The sequence below is a fragment of the Chlorocebus sabaeus genome, chromosome 13, assembly GCF_047675955.1.
Source record: "Chlorocebus sabaeus isolate Y175 chromosome 13, mChlSab1.0.hap1, whole genome shotgun sequence".
Taxonomy (NCBI): domain Eukaryota; kingdom Metazoa; phylum Chordata; class Mammalia; order Primates; family Cercopithecidae; genus Chlorocebus; species Chlorocebus sabaeus.
The window spans coordinates 10,138,784-10,155,497 of record NC_132916.1 but is presented as its reverse complement, the minus strand read 5'-3'; the positions used below and the strand labels follow the sequence as shown (position 1 = coordinate 10,155,497).

Sequence of the window (16,714 nt, the reverse complement as noted above, 5' to 3'; positions counted from 1 at the left end):
GGCATTTTATTGCTAGATTCAGCATTCTCGGTTGATCTCTTCTGGTTCCAGATTATCATTTCAATAATATTCCCTGGTATGCGCCTTCCAGTGTTTCTGAGGTGAACCCATTACCAATTTGTAACACTCTACTTCTAGGAAGACAGCCCTTTTTCCTCCAGTTTCTCCTGAGATGTTTCTTCGTATTATACTTTTGCCTTGTTACCTTCAAACTGAGGATACAAAAGTACAGCACAGAGGTTTTTTGGGTTTTTTTTCCAATTTCCCTAATTGTTCCATAGAGTTTCACGAAACTGTGATTTTGTCAACATTCTTCATAATTGAAAAGTTATCAACCATCCTTGATTCCGGTACTTGCTTCTATCCAAACTCCCTTGCTCTTTTCTGTGACTTGCTTCCTACATGCAAGAAATCTTTTCATATTTTCCTACATGTCTGTGAGGCTCAGTTGATTTCGTATTTCACTATTTGTTCAGGAGTGTCCTTGTGTGTGAGAGAACGTGTGAGATTTTGCGTGTGTCCGTGTACGGGTGTGTTTTGAATTTGGGTGCGTATGTGTAACTAGTTCTGTAGGTTCTGTAGAATTGCTTTTTGGTTAATTTTTTCTTCTGAAATGTCTAACTTGAACAGGTGGCCATGCAGTAATTTTTTCATTTAAGACATACTGTTTTTATATTAGTTCTTTAATTTGATTTGGCTATTCTATACTGTTAATTTCTCTTGATATGACATCTGGTTTGTTTCCTATTCATTTTTTTAAATATTTGAAATCCGTTATCATACCAATATGTCAAATTTTCATGCAATTCTAATCATTTCTGTCATTTCTGAGCTTGTTTGTATTGCCTGATTTATTTCCTGGTTATGGATCACACGAAATGCTTTCCTCCATGTAGTCAAAGTTTAAATTTAGGACTCACTCTTGGGATACCACATAGCTGAGCCAATTGACTTTGTTGTTTACTTGTAAAGAGACTTGAGATTTCCTCTCACAGGCAGTTCATTGACTTGAAAACCGATTTGATGCTTGGACACTGGCTGTTCAGCTATGCAAGGGGCTGTCTGTAGCTGCCTGATTTCTAGGAATATACTAATTCCACTTTTAAATCAAGGCTGTTCTGGGGTCTCCACTGAATTGGCAACGTGTTCTGTGAGGCCTCTCTCGTCTAGCTGGTAAGAACTCCGAACTCCCAGAGCGCTATGTGATCTCCGTCTTCTTTATTGAGCTTGCTGTTCTCTTGTAGTTGCTATTTCTCAGTAAATGTTCTTTGCCATACTTTCTTGTGGAACCATTGTCTGTGCACATGCAGCGTCATGTCAGGCCAACAACTGGAGGAGACTTCTATGCATATTTGCAGAGCTCCTTTCCTCCACAAACCAGGTCTTATTTGTAGTAGACCTAGAAAATGTTAGCTACCAGAGTCATCCCAAACTCCAATCCCTCTCCTCCCTTCAGCAAGATGGCTACAGTCTCCTTGGGCTCCATCTCCTTCCTAGTCAGTGCAGGAAGCGTATCCAGGAAGAAAGCCAAGGCATCTATGGAGTTGAGCTCATCATTGCCCCTCTCTCATTTCTCTAGGTTCTCTACCATCTCTTGTCCCATTAGAGAAACCATTTTTCCATGTTTTGGCAGTCACTTGTGGCCAAAAAATTGGCCCTGGGGTCCTCAGACCCAGGTTTCTGTCCATCTACCCGTCCCTTTTACTTTTCAGCATTCATCTCTTTGCTCACTCTCATCTGCCTTCCTGCCTTGGCTCTTCTCTTGCCGTCAACCTGTATCCCTTCAGGCCACTGGTACTTAGGGCTGAGTGTTTCCCTCCCTGTTCAAATATATGTAGATATAGAAAGATATACATTTGCCTGTCCATACATAAGCACATATTCTTTTCTCATTGGCCCAGACAGAAAAGGCAAACAACTTTCCCTTCAGGAATTGGAAGTCAGAATAACAGAATTCCAATTGGAAAGTCTTCATTGACCCTTAGTGGGTGTTGTGGAAGGGTAATCTAAGTGTTTGGTCGTCTGCCATTCTGACTTTCTTCATAATGTGATCTCCTTGCCTCCAGATTTCCCTTCTGCTCCATAAAACTAGGAGGAAGGAGAGGCAGCTTAACAGTTCTCTTCTCTCAGACCCTTATCTCCAAGGCAATCATCCTGAGACATTTTGGTATGCCCGCCATCTGCGTCTGACACAAGCTGAGTTTGGAAAACTCAGCTTGAAGCACGTCTCTTCTAACAGAAACTTCAATTGGCCCTTTCTTCTCTTATGGTAAAGAACAAAGACATACCCATTTGGGTAGTTTTCTGGGGTCCGACTATGAGAGTGTGGTTTCATAGATGACCAAGCTTGGCAGGTTCTTCCTGTCACAGTGGTGAAGTATGTGCCTCGATAACTCTGTCCATTACCATGGTAGCACTCCTGGACACCAGGCCTTTGCTCAGTCGGTGCTGAAAAGAAAACGAAAGAAATCAAGCTAAGAATCTCTGAGAAAAGGGAAACATGTAAAGCCACTGATGACACGACCAGAAAGGAGTCTATGAGAATTATGACCGTACTCTTTTCCTTATCCGTAGGCTGATGGATGTGAGAAAACCAACCAACAAACCAACACCAAAGCAACAGATTCCTACCATTCTAGAACCATAGTCAGTTCTTGGAAATATTTCACCTGAAACCTTAGAGAAATAGAGCAGATCAGAATGCTTCTCATTGGTAAGTGCGCTCACGTGCAAGCACCTTTCTGGGAAACTCTACTGAATGTTCATGAGGAAGATGGGGCAAGATCGAGCAAAGGGCACTGCATTTGGCAATGCGGGATGCAGGGGGTAATCAGCTGTCAAGGACAGAGGCGGGGACAGACATGGAAATCTTGCATGTTTCCCTAGACCGTTGATCATGAAAGCCAAGGCCTTTGGCTTCCGGGCCATTGGGCAGTAAACGATCCTCTATATCTGACTGAAGTCAAAGATGCTTTGTTTCTCAGGGATGTGTGCAGGCCAAAAACTTATTGGTAGGAGAGAGGGAATCCTCTCATGCCCCGCATCCTGAATTAGAATAAACGAGAAATCTGCTACTCTTTCTCTCCAGACCCCTTCCTGTTACAGGTGCCATCAGAAAGAGGTTTAGGAACACGGAGAAATCACTCCCTTCAAAGCCTAGGGCTGCAGAGCCTTAGAGCATTGGGAGTTCATGTACTACTTAACAGACCCAGGCCGATATGGAATTAAGGAAGCCCTGTTAGGTTTCTGGAGGGTGACAGGCTGCAGAGTCATATTTCTTGGAATCTGCAATGCTGAAGATTGCACCGAATGCTGTCTACTTGAAGAAATCCCTGGAAAAGCTTCTTGGGCACACCCTGGGCACACCCTGGAGGTTTTGTGCCCATCCTAAAGACACAGCCCACCCACGTTGTACCAGAAATCACTCCGCTGACTCCCCCAGAGAGTGCATGCAGGCTTCCTCCTACATGGCAGAACTCAGTCAACACTCCAGCATCCGTGGACCATTGAAAGCTGCTGCACCAGTCAGAATTTCCATGGCTTTTCATCCCAACATCTAAGCGTGTAGATGTCTGGCCACAGGCTCCTTACCTTGCTCGGAAGGAGCCTCTAGGCTTGGAACCGGGGTAACAGTCAGAGGTGTGATGGCAGTCCCTTCTGCGTCTGAGCATTGTGTCAGGTTGCAGTACTCCCACCTGACATTGGGATCCATCGTATAACAATAAGGGGCTGCCACAGGATCTGGATTCCTGCAGTAGTTCCTGATCAAGCCACTGGAAATTTCAGAATGATACATGTCACAAGAGGTGGGACACTCTGCAGGGGCACCCCACACCCTCTCCTTTGTGCTGCAACAAGGTCATTACCAGTGCCTTTCTAGTATACCCATTAAAAGTACCATATGATTGCCACGAGCACGAATGGCTCTCATTCCTAATCCTGTCTGCACATTTCTCACACTTAAGAGATTATTAGGATTTTTTTAAATCTAAACTAGCTAACGCTTCTTAGAGACACTGGGATAATGCATACACATGGCCCAAAAATGATCAGACTATTTTCCTTCTGCCTTCTGCCCAATCCATCTCTCTGGAATAACTGGTATAGATTTTAATGTCTATATTTTGCCATTGTTTATTCACATAGAAAAGTATTTGTATGTGTCTAGTTCTCAGTATCTCTCTTGGTAGGACTTCACTTTCTAATGTGGGAATTGCAAGTAACACATAGTTCTTCAGAGAAAACATGGCATCCAGAAGGATAGCCTTTCCAGATCAACCTTCACACACTATGTACCCAAAATGTAGTGAAAAGTCTCTCCGTTTCACATGGAAATGCAGTGTGCAAATACTATTACTGTCTGTCATTCCCATATCACGTGGTTCAAGTAGGTTTATTTCTGCACGACTTCTCAAAGCTGCCCTGAAAAATTTGCTCCCAGGCAGGATGCAGTATCTCTAGAACGGGTTCCTGGGCAGGACCTTCTCTCTCAATCTATCCTCTGCTGGCCACAGCCACTCCGGGACTGAGGGAAAGCGGATGAGTTGAAAGAACAGTGGGACCCATGGCATCAAGGAAGACGGCAGGGTAGACTAAGAGATCTGAAGTGTTTGGACAGCTACAGAGGAGCAGAAAACAATGAAGACGGGGGTAAAGCAGGGGAGGAGTTTGGGCTGCAAACTTGAAGCATTCGCTCTTCCCTATGCCTGCCAAGAACGTTGCTCCAACCTCTCAGTATCCTCATAACATGACCTGTGGCTGCCTGAGAAAATGGGAAATGTATTCTGGGCCATGGAGTTCCAACACTCTCTCTATATAGACTGTACAGTTGTGACCTAGTCTCCACCCCAGACACTCCATTCCAGGAAGTTGGTTCAGTCAGCAACTGGATGTATAAGAGCCCAAGCTCTTGAAAGACTTCTTTTTCTTCCTTGGCTTCCCTCTTTGGAATGCATGGAATATTCTTATTATAACATAATCCTCAGAGTTCAAAACTGTGTGATTGCTCCAGGATTCGCAATATCCCTTTGAACCCACACAGTAACCTTTTATTAATATTACATACCATCGTGCATGAGGTAAGAAACTTACAATGGTACACTTCCAATTATTACCTGCATGATTTACGCTACGTGTTCAAACTGTTACCTCTACATATGCTAAAGTTAAACATAGTGCTATCATTTTGCTTCAAGTAGTCAACTCTCTTTTAAAAAGACATAGAAATTTGATCAAGAAAATATTTTGCATTTACATCTATCTGCATTTGCCAGCTGCTGGTATCTACATTACATGGGCTGCAGAAAGTTCCCTTCTTCTTTTCTTCTTCTTCTATCTAATACCTTCGGGTCCCTCTCTTGTTACAGAAGCCTGCTGATTCCAAAGTCTGGCAGTTTCTGGTTTCTTTGTTTGGGGCAGTGCACAATATGCATTTATTCAACACAGATCATCTTCAAGGCATTTTATTGCTGGATTCAACATTCTCGGTTGATCTCTTCTGGTTCCAGATTATCATTTTAATAATATTGCCTGGATCTGGCTTCCAGTGTTTCTGAGGTGAATGCATTAGCAATTTGTATCCCTCTACGTCTAGGAAGACACATCTCCTGATCATCCAGTTTCTCCTGAGATGTTTCTTCATATTATACCTTTGCCTTGTTACTTTCGAACTGTGATGTAAAATTAGAGCACACAGGTTTTTTCTTTTTTTTTCCCCAAAATTCCCTATTTGATCCCTAGAGTTTCATGAAGCTGTGATTTTTTCAATGTTCTTCATAATTGAAAAGTTATCAACCATCCTTGACTCAGGTACTTGCTTCTACTCCAAACGCCCTTGCTGTTTTCTGTGACTTGCTTCCCACATGCAGGAAATATTTTCAAATTTTCCTGCATGTCTGTGAGGCTTGGTTGATTTCATATTTCACTGTTTCTTCAGGGGTGTGCTTGTGTGTCTAAGAGAACTTGTGAGTTTTTGCCTGCATGCGTGTATGGGTGTGTTTTGAATTTGTGTGTGTGTGTGTGTGTGTGTGTAATTAGTTCTGCAGGTTCTGTAGAATGGTTTTTTGGTTAATTTTTTCTTTGGAAATGTCTAACTTGAGCCGGTGGCCATACAGTAATTTTTTCATTTAAGACGTACTTTTTTAATACTAATCCTTTAATTTGATTATGCTATTGTATACTATAAATTTCTCTTGATATGATATCTGGTTTGTTGCATATTCATTTTTTTAAACTTTTGAAATCCGTTATCACACCGATATGTAAATTTTTTCATGGAATTCTAATCATTTATGTCATTTCCGAGCTTGTTTGTATTGCCTGATTTATTTCCTGGTCATGGATCACACGAAATGCTTTTCTACATGTAGTCAAAGTTTAAATCTGCGATTCACTCTGGGGATACCACACAGCTGAGTCAATAGACTTTGTTGTTTACTTGTAAAGAGAGTTGAGATTGCCTCTCACAGGCAGTTCATTGACTTGGAAACCGATTTGATGGGTGGACACCGGCTGTTCAGCTATGCAAGTGGCTGTCTGCAGCTGCCTGATTTCTAGGAATATATTAATCCCACTTTTAAATCAAGGTTGTTCTGGGGTCTCCACTGAATTGGCAATGTATTCTGTGAGGACCCTCTCATCTAGCTGGTAAGAACTCCAGTCTCCCACAGTGCTATGTGATCTCTGCCTTCTTTACTGAGCTTCCTGTTCTCTTGTAGTTGCTGTTTCTCAGTAAATGTTCTTTGCCATACTTTATTCTAGAACCATTTTCGGTGCACATGCAGCATCCTGTCAGGCCAACAAATGGAGGAGACTTCTATGCGTATTTGTAGAGCTCCTTTCCACCATACAACAGGTCTAATTTGTAGCAGACCTGGAAAGTTTTAGCTACCAGAGTCATCCCAAACTCCAATCCCTCCCCTACCTTCAGCATTGGCTACAGTCTGCTTGGGCTCCATCTCCTTGCTACTCAGTGCAGGAAAGGTATCCAGGAAGAAAGCCAAGGCATCTATGGAGTTGAGCTAATCATTGCCCCACTCTCAATTCTCTAGGTCCTATAACATCTCTTGTACCACATGGAGAAACCATTTTTCCATGTCTTTCGTAGTCGCTCGTGGCAAAAAGAATTGACCATGGGGTGCTCAGACGCAGACTTCTGTCCATCTCCCCATCGCTTTTGCTTTTCCGCATCCGTCTCTTTGCTCACTCTCATCTGCCTTCCTGCCTTGGCTCTTCTCTTGCTGCGAACCTGTATCCCTTCAGGCCACTGGTACTGAAGGCCGAGTGTTTTGCTCCCCATTGGAGTTTACACAGACGTAGAAAGAGATACATTTACCTGCCCATAAATAAGCACCTATCTTTCCTCATGAGCCCAGACAAAAAAGGCAAACAACCTTCCCTTCAGGAATTGGAAGTAGGAATAACAGAATTCCAATTGGAAAGTGTTCATTGACCCTTAGTGGGTGTTGCGGAAGGGGAATCTAAGTGTTTGGTCATTTGCCATTCTGACTTTCTTCATAATGTGATGTCCTCGCCTCCAGATTTCCCTTCTGCTCCATAAAACTAGGAGGAAGGAGAGGCAGCTTAACAGTTCTCTTCTCTCAGACCCTTATCTCCAAGGCAATCATCCTGAAACATTTTGCTAAGCCATGTGCGTCTGACACAAGTTGAGTTCGGAGAACTCAGCTTGAAGCACGTCTCTTCCAACAGAAACTTCAGTTGACCCTTTCTTCTCTTATGGTAAAGAACAAAGACATACCCATTTGGGTAGTTTTCTGGGGTCCGACTATGAGAGTGTGGTTTCATAGATGACCAAGCTTGGCAGGTTCTTCCTGTCACAGTGGTGAAGTATGTGCCTCGATAACTCTGTCCATTACCGTGGTAGCACTCCTGGACACCAGGCCTTTGCTCAGTCGGTGCTGAAAGGAAAACAGAAGAAATCAAAGTGAGTATCACTGAGAACAGAGATACATGTGAAGCCACTGATGACACAACCAGGAAGGAGTCTATGAGAATTACGACCATACTCTTTTCCTTATCCGTAGACTGATGGATGTGAGAAAACCAACCAACAAACCAACACCAAAGCAACAGATTCCTACCATTCTAGAACCATAGTCAGTTCTTGGAAATATTTCACCTGCAACCTTAGAGAAAGAAAACAGATCAGACTGCTTCTCATTGGAAAGTGCGCTCACGAGCAAGCACCTTTCTGGGAAATTCTACTGAATCTTCATGAGGAAGATGGGGCAGGATCGAGCAAAGGACACTGCATTTGGCAATGCGGGCTGCAGGGGGTAATCGGCTGTCGGAGACAGAGGCAGACACAGACATGGAAATTTTGCATGTTTCCCTAGACCGTTGTTCATGAAAGCCAAGGCCTTTGGCTTCCGGGCCATGGGGCAGAAAAAGGTCCTCTATATCTGACTGAAGGCAACGACACTTTTCTTCTCAGGGATGTGTGCAGGCCAAAAACTTATTCTTCTGGAGGACAGAGGGAATCCTCTCGTGCCCCGCATCCTGAATTGCAATAAAGGAGAAGTCTACTACTCTTTCTCTCCAGACCCCTCCCAGGTACAAGTGCCATCAGAAAGAGGTTTAAGAACATGGAGAAATCACTTCCTTCAAAGCCTAGGGCTGCAGAGCCTTAGAGCATTGGGAGCTCATGTACTGCTCCACAGACCCAGGGTGATATGGAATTAAGGAAGCCCTGTTAGGTTTCTCCAGGGTGACGGGCTCCGGAGTCATATTTCTGGGAATCTGCAAAGCTGAAGACTGCACCAAATGCTGTCTACTTGAAGAAATCCCTGGAAATGCTTCCTGGCTTGGAAAGAGTCACACACCTCAGAGCAAGTCACAATAAAAATGTTGGCTAAGGCACTGAGATAGTCCGTTTTACAACGAGGTGACTCGTGCAGGTGATCACCCTGGAGGGTTTGGGCCCATCCTAAAGACACAGCCCACCCACGTTGTACCAGAAATCACTCCACTGACTCCCCCAGAGAGTGCATGCAGACTTCCTCCTACATGGCAGAACTCAGTCAACACTCCAGCATCCGTGGACCATTGAAAGCTGCCGCACCACTGGGAATTTCCATGGCTTTTCATCCCAGCGTCAAAGCATGTAGGTGTCTGGCTACAGGCTCCTTACCTTGTTCGGAAGGAGCCTCTAGGCTTGGAACCGGGGTGACATTCGGAGGTGCGACGGCAGTCCCTTCTGCATCTGAGCATTGTGTCAGGTTGCAGTACTCCCACCTGACATTGGGATCCATCGTATAACAATAAGGGGCTGCCACAGGATCTGGATTCCTGCAGTAGTTCCTGATCAAGCCACTGGAAATTCCAAAACCATACATGTCACAAGAGGTGGGACTCTATGCAGGGACACCCCACACCCTCTCCTTTGTGCGGCAAAAAGGTCGTTCCTGGTGCCTTTCTGATATACCCATTAAAAGTACCATATGATTGCCACAAGCACGAATGGCTCTCAATCACTAATCCTCTCTGCACATTTCTCATACTTAATAGATTATTACTACTTTTTAAAATCTAAACTAGCAAACGCTTGCTCTTTTCTGTGACTTGGTTCCCACATGCAGGAAATATTTTCAAATTCTCCTACACGTCTGTGAGGCTTGGTTGATTTTATATTTCACTATTTTTTCAGGACTGTTGTTGTGTGTATGAGAGAACTTGTGAGTTTTTGCGTGCGTGCGTGTATGGGTGTGTTTTGAACTTGGGTTTGTGTGTGTAACTCGTTCTGCAGGTTCTGTAGAACTGATTTTTGGTTAACTTTTTCTTCTGAATTGTTTAACTTGAGCAGGCGGCCATGCCGTAATTTTTTCATTTAAGACATACTGTTTTTATACTAGTCCATTAATTTGATTTCGCTTTCCGGACCGTTAATTTCTCTTGATACGATATCTGGTTTGTTTCATATTCATTTTTTTAAATATTTGAAATCAGTTGTCACACTAATATGTCAAATTTTCATGCAATTCTAATCATTTCTGTCATTTCTGAGCTTGTTTGTATTGCCTGATTTCTCTCCTGGTTATGGATCACACAAAATGTTTTCCTACGTGTAGTCAGAGTTTAAATTTAGGACTCAGTCTTGGGATACCTCATAGCTGAGCCAATTGACTTTCTTGTTTACTTGTAAAGAGACGTCAGATTTCCTTTTACTGGCAGTTCATTGATTTGGAAACTAATTTGATGCTTGGACACTCGCTTTTCAGCTATGAAAGGGGTTCTCCGCAGCTGCCTGTATTCTAGGAATAGATTAATACCACTTTTAAATTATGACTGTTCTGGGGTCTCCACAAAAATGGCAACGTGTTCTGTGAGGACTCTCTCGTCTAGCTGGTAAGGACTTCAGTCTCCCACAGTGCTATGTGATCTCTGTCTTCTTTATTGAGCTTGCTGTTCTCGTGTAGTTGCTGTTTCTCAGTAAATGATCTTTGGCATACTTTCTTGTGGAACGATTGTCTGTGCATATTCAGCGTCATGTCAGGCCAACAACTGGAGGAGACTTCTATGCGTACTTGTAGAGATCCTTTCCTCCACAAACCAGGTCTTATTTGTAGCAGACCTAGAAAGTTTTAGCTACCAGAGTCATCCCAAAGTCCAATCCCTCCCCTACCTTCAGCAAGATGGCTACAGTCTCCTTGGGCTCCATCTCCTCGCTAGTCAGTGCACGAAGCGTATCTCAGAAGTAAGCCAAGGCATCTATGGAGTTGAGCTCATCATTGCCCCTCTCTCAATTCTCTAGGTCCTTTACCATTCTTGTCCCACATGGAGAAATCATTTCTCTATGTCCTTCATACTCACTTGTGGCCAAAAAATTGGCCCTGGGGTGCTCAGACCCAGGCTTCTGTCCGTCTCCACATCCCTTTTGTTTTACAGCATCCGTGTCTTTGCTCAATCTCATCTGCCTTCCTGCCTTGGTTCTTCTCTTCCTGTGAACCCGTATCCCTTCAGGCCTCTGGTACTGAAGGCCGAGTGTTTCCCTCCCCATTGGAGTTTACATAGATGTAGAAAGAGATACATTTACCTGTCCATAAATAAGCACCTATCTTTCCTCATAAGCTCAGACAGAAAAGGCAAACACAATCTTCCCTTCAGGAATTGGAAGTCAGAATAAGAGAGTTCCAATGGGAAAGTCTTCATTGACCCTTAGTGGGTGTTGCGGAAGGGGAATCTAAGTGTTTGGTCATTTGCCATTCTGACTTTCTTCATAATGTGATGTCCTCGCCTCCAGATTTCCCTTCTGCTCCATAAAACTAGGAGGAAGGAGAGGCAGCTTAACAGTTCTCTTCTCTCAGACCCTTAGCTCCAAGGCAATCATCCTGAGACATTTTGCTGCGCCATCTGCGTCTGACACAAGTTGAGTTCGGAGAACTCAGCTTGAAGCACGTCTCTTCTAACAGAAACTTCAGTTGACCCTTTCTTCTCTTACGGTAAAGAACAAAGACATACCCATTTGGGTAGTTTTCTGGGGTCCGACTATGAGAGTGCGGTGTCATAGATGACCAAGCTTGGCAGGTTCTTCCTGTCACAGTGGTGAAGTATGTGCCTCGATAACTCTGTCCATTACCGTGGTAGCACTCCTGCACCCCAGGCCTTTGCTCAGTCGGTGCTGAAAGGAAAACAGAAGAAATCAAAGTGAGTATCTCTGAGAACAGAGATACATGTGAAGCCACTGATGATACAACCAGAAAGCAGTTTATGAGAATTACGACCGCACTCTTTTCCTTCTCTGTAGGCCGAGGGATGTGAGACAACAACCAGCAAACCAACACCAAAGCAACAGATTTCTACCATTCTAGAACCGTAAGATCTTGGAAATATTTCACCTGTAACCTGAGAGAAACAGAACAACTCAGTCTGCTCCTCATTGGAAAGTGCGCTCACGAGCAAGCACCTTTCTGGGAAACTCTACTAAATGTTCATGAGAAAGATGGGGCAGGATCGAGCAAAGGGCATTGAATTTGGCAATGCGGGCTGCAGGGGGTAATCGGCTGTCGGGGACAGAGGCGGGGACAGACATGAAAATTTTGCCTGTTTCCCTAGACCGTTGTTCATGAAATCCAAGGCCTTTGGCTTCCGGGCCATGGGGCAGAAAATGGTCCTCTATATCTGACTGAAGGCAACGACACTTTGCTTCTCAGGGATGTGTGCAGGCCAAAAGCGTATTCCTCTGGAGGACAGAGGGAATCCTCTCGTGCCCCGCAACCTGAATTGCAATAAAGGAGAAGTCTACTACTCTTTCTCTCCAGACCCCTCCCAAGTACAAGTGCCATCAGAAAGAGGTTTAAGAACACGGAGAAATCACTCCCTTCAAAGCCTAGGGCTGCAGAGCCTTACAGCATTGGGAGCTCATGTACTGCTCCACAGACCCAGGGCGATATGGAATTAAGGAAGCCCTGTTAGGTTTCTCCAGGGTGACGGGCTCCAGAGTCATATTTCTCAGAATCTGCAATGCTGAAGATTGCACTCAATGCTGTCTACTTGAAGAAATTTCTGGAAATGCTCTCTGGCTTGGAAAGAGTCACACACCTCAGAGCATGTCACAATAAAAATGTTGGCTAAGACACTGAGATAGTCCGTTTTACAATGAGGTGACTTGTGCAGGCGATCACCCTGGAGGGTTTGGGCCCATCCTAAAGACACAGCCCACCCACATTCTACCAGAAATCACTCCCCTAGTTCCCCCAGAGAGTGCACGCAGGCTTCCTCCTACATGGCAGAACTCAGTCAACACTCAAGCATCTGTGGACCATTGAAAACTGCCGCACCACTGGGAATTTCCATGGCTTTTCATCCCAGAGTCTAAGTGCGTAGAAGTCTGGCCACAGGCTCCTTACCTTGTTCGGAAGGAGCCTCTAGGTTTGGAACCAGGGTGACATTCGGAGGTGCGATGGCAGTCCCTTCTGCATCTGAGCATTGTGTCAGGTTGCAGTACTCCCACCTGACATTGGGATCCATCGTATAACAATAAGGGGCTGCCACAGGATCTGGATTCCTGCAGTAGTTCCTGATCAAGCCACTGGAAATTCCAAAACCATACATGTCACAAGAGGTGGGACACTATGCACGGGCACCCCACAACCTCTCCTTTGTGCGGGAACAAGGTCATTCCTGGTGCCTTTCTAATATACCCATTAAAAGTACCATATGATTGCCACAAGCATGAATGGCTCTCAATCACTAATCCTCTCTGCACATTTCTCATACTTAATAGATTATTACTATTTTTGTATATCTAAAGGAGCAAACGCTTCCTAGAGACACTGAGATAATGCATACATGTGGCCAAAACATGATCAGAGTATTCGCCTTCTACCTTCTGCTCAATCCATCTCTCTGGAATAATGGTATGCATTTTGATGCCTGTATTGTCCCATTGTTGATTCACACACAAAAGTATCTGTATCTGTCTAGGTCTGTGTATCTCTCTCGGTAGGGCTTCATATTCTAAAGTGGGAGTTGCAACTAACATGTAGTTCTTCCGAGAAAACAAGGCATCCAGAAGGACAGCCTTTCCAGGTCAACCTTCACATACTATGTACTCAAAATGTAGTGAAAAGGCTCTACGTTTCACATGGAAACGCATCGTGCAAATACTATTACTGTCTGTCATTCTCATATCACATGGGTCAAGTGGGTTTCTTTCTGCACGACTTCTCAAAGCTGCCCTGAAAAATTTTCTCTCGGTCAGGATGCAGTATCTCTAGAATGAGTTCCTGGGCAGGACCTTCTCTCTTGCCCTCAATCTATTTTCTGCTGGCTGCAGCCACTCCGGGACTGAGGGAAAGCGGATGAGTTGAAAGAACAGTGGGACCCATGGCATCAAGGAAGACGGCAGGGAAGACTAAGAGATCTGAAGAGGTCAGACAGCTACGGAGGAGCAGAAAGCAATGAAGAAGGGGACAAAGCAGGGGAGGAGTTTGGGCTGCGGGGATCTTGAAGCATTCGCTCTTCCTTATGCCTCCCAACAACGTTGCTCCAACCTGTCAGTATCCTCACATTCATGACCTGTGGCTGCCTGAGAAAATGGGAGATGTATTCTGGGCCATGGGGATCCAACACTCTCTCTCTAGAGACTCTACAATTGTGACCTAGTCTCAACCTCAGACCCTCCATTCCAGGAAGCTGGTTCAATCAGCAACTGGATGTATAAGAGCCCGAGCTCTTCAAAGACTTCTTTTTCTTCCATGGCTTCCCGCTTTGGAATGTGTGGAATATTCTTATTATAACATAAACCTCAGAGGTCAAAACTGCGATTGCTCTAGGATTTGCAATATCCCTTCGAATCCACACAGTAACCTTTTATTAATGTTACATACCATCGTGCATGAGGTAAGACACAGTGGTACACTTCCAATTATTACCTGTATGATTTATGCTACCTGTTCAACCTGTTACCTCTACATATGCTAAACTTAAACATAGTGCTATCATTCTGCTTCAAGCAGTCAACTCTCATTCAAAAAGACATAGAAATTTGATCAAGAAAATATTTTGCATTTACATCTATCTGCATTTGCGAATTGCTGGATTCTACATTACATGGGCTACAGAAAGTTCTCTTCTTCTTCTATTCTTCTTCTATGTAATTCCTTCGGGTCACGTCTCTTGTTACATAAGGCTGCTCATTCCAAAGTCTGGCAATTTCTGGTTTCTTTGTGTGGGGCAGTGCATAATATGCATTTATCCAACATAGATCATCATCAAGGCATTTTATTGCTGGATGCAGCATTCTCGGTTGATCTCTTCTGGTTCCAGATTATCATTTTAATAATATTCCCTGGCTTCCGGCTTCCAGTGTTTCTGAGGTGAATGCATTAGCAATTTGTATCAGTGTACTTCTAGGAAGACACAGCTCTTCTTCCTCCACTTTCTCCTGAGATGTTTCTTCGTATTATGCCTTTGCCTCGTTACCTTCGAACTGTGATGTACAGAAGTACAACACACACGGTTTTTTCTGTTTGTTTGTTTGTTTGTTTCTGAAATTTCCTATTTGATTCCTAGCGTTTCTTGAAACTGTGATTTGTCAATGTTCTTCATAATTGAAAAGTTATCAACCATCCTTGATTCCGGTACTTGCTTCTACTCCAAACTCCCTTCCTCTTTTCTGTGACTTGCTTCCCACATGCAAGAAATCTTTTCATATTTTCCTACATGTCTGTGAGGCTCGGTTGATTTCGTATTTCACTATTTCTTCAGGAGTGTCCTTGTGTGTGAGAGAACTTGTGAAATTTTGCGTATGTCCGTGTCCGGGTGTGTTTTGAATTTGGGTGTGTGTGTGTAAGTAGTTCTGTAGGTTCTGTAGAATTGCTTTTTGGTTAATTTTTTTCTTCTGAAATGTCTAACTTGATCAGGTGGCCGTACAGTAATTTTTCCATTTAAGACATACTGTTTTTATATTAGTTCTTTAATTTGATTTGGCTATTCTATACTGTTAATTTCTCTTGATATGACATCTGGTTTGTTTCATATTCATTTTTATAAATATCTGAAATCGGTTGTCATACTGGTATGTCAAATTTTCATGCAATTCTGACATTTCAGAGCTTGTTTGTATTGTCTGATTTATTTCTTGGTTATGGATCACACGAAATGCTTTCCTCCATGTAGTCAAAGTTTAAATTTAGGACTCACTCTTGGGATACCTCATAGCTGAGCCAATTGACTTTCTTGTTTACTTGTAAAGAGACTTCAGATTTCCTCTCACTAGCAGTTCATTGACTTGGAAACCGATTTGATGCTTGCCCACTCGCTTTTAAGCTATGAAAGGGGTGGGGTTCTCTGCAGCTGCCTGTATTCTAGGAATATATTATTACCACTTTTAAATTATGACTGTTCTGGTGTCTCCACAGAAATGGCAACGTATTCTGTGAGGACTCTCTCATCTAGCTGGTAAGAACTCCAGTCTCCCACAGTGCTATGTGATCTCTGTCTTCTTTATTGAGCTTGCTGCTCTCGTGTAGTTGCTGTTTCTCAGTAAATGTTCTTTGCCATACTGTCTTGTGGAACCATTGTCTGTGCACATGCAGCATCATGTCAGGCCAACAACTGGAGGGGACTTCTTTGCGTATTTGTAGAGCTCCTTTCCTCCACAAACCAGGTCTTATTTCTGGCAGACCTAGAAAGTCTTAGCTACCAGAGTCAACCCAAACTCCAATCCCTCCCCTACCTTCAGCAAGACGGCTACAGTCTGCTTGGTCTCCATATCCTTGCTGGTCAGTGCAGGAAGGGTATCCAGGAAGAAAGCCAAGGCATCTATGGAGTTGAGCTCATCATTGCCCCTCTCTCAATTCTCTAGGTCTTCGACCATCTCCTGTCCCACATGGAGAAACCATTTCTCCATGTCTTTTGTAGTCACTCGTGGCAAAAAAATTGGACCTGGGGTGCTCAGACCCAGGCTTCTGTCCATCTCCCCATCCCTTTTGTTTTTCAGCATCCGTGTCTTTGCTCACTCTCATCTGCCTTCCTGCCTTGGCTCTTCTCTTGCTGCGAACCCGTATCCCTTCAGGCCACTGGTACTTAAGGTCAAGTGTTTCCCTCCCCATTGGAGTTTACATAGACATAGAAAGAGATACATTTACCTGTCCATAAATAAGCACCTATCTTTCCTCATGAGCCCAGACAGAAAAGGCAAACACAACCTTCCCTTCAGGAATTTGAAGTCAGAATAACAGAATTCCAATTGGAA

General features: G+C 43.8%; 1 protein-coding gene across 1 annotated transcript in view; it reads right to left on the bottom strand.

Moving 5' to 3' along the window:
• The window catches only part of LPA (lipoprotein(a)), a 196,160-nt gene that overhangs the window by 76,215 nt on the left and 103,231 nt on the right, over positions 1-16,714 (bottom strand). The window contains exons 31-36 of the mRNA XM_073022675.1: positions 12,864-13,045; positions 11,476-11,635; positions 9,149-9,330; positions 7,757-7,916; positions 3,592-3,773; positions 2,289-2,448 (exon numbers count right to left, since the gene is read on the bottom strand). Coding sequence (XP_072878776.1) covers positions 2,289-2,448; positions 3,592-3,773; positions 7,757-7,916; positions 9,149-9,330; positions 11,476-11,635; positions 12,864-13,045 — 1,026 coding nt within the window. The remainder of the gene's footprint in view (positions 1-2,288; positions 2,449-3,591; positions 3,774-7,756; positions 7,917-9,148; positions 9,331-11,475; positions 11,636-12,863; positions 13,046-16,714) is intronic.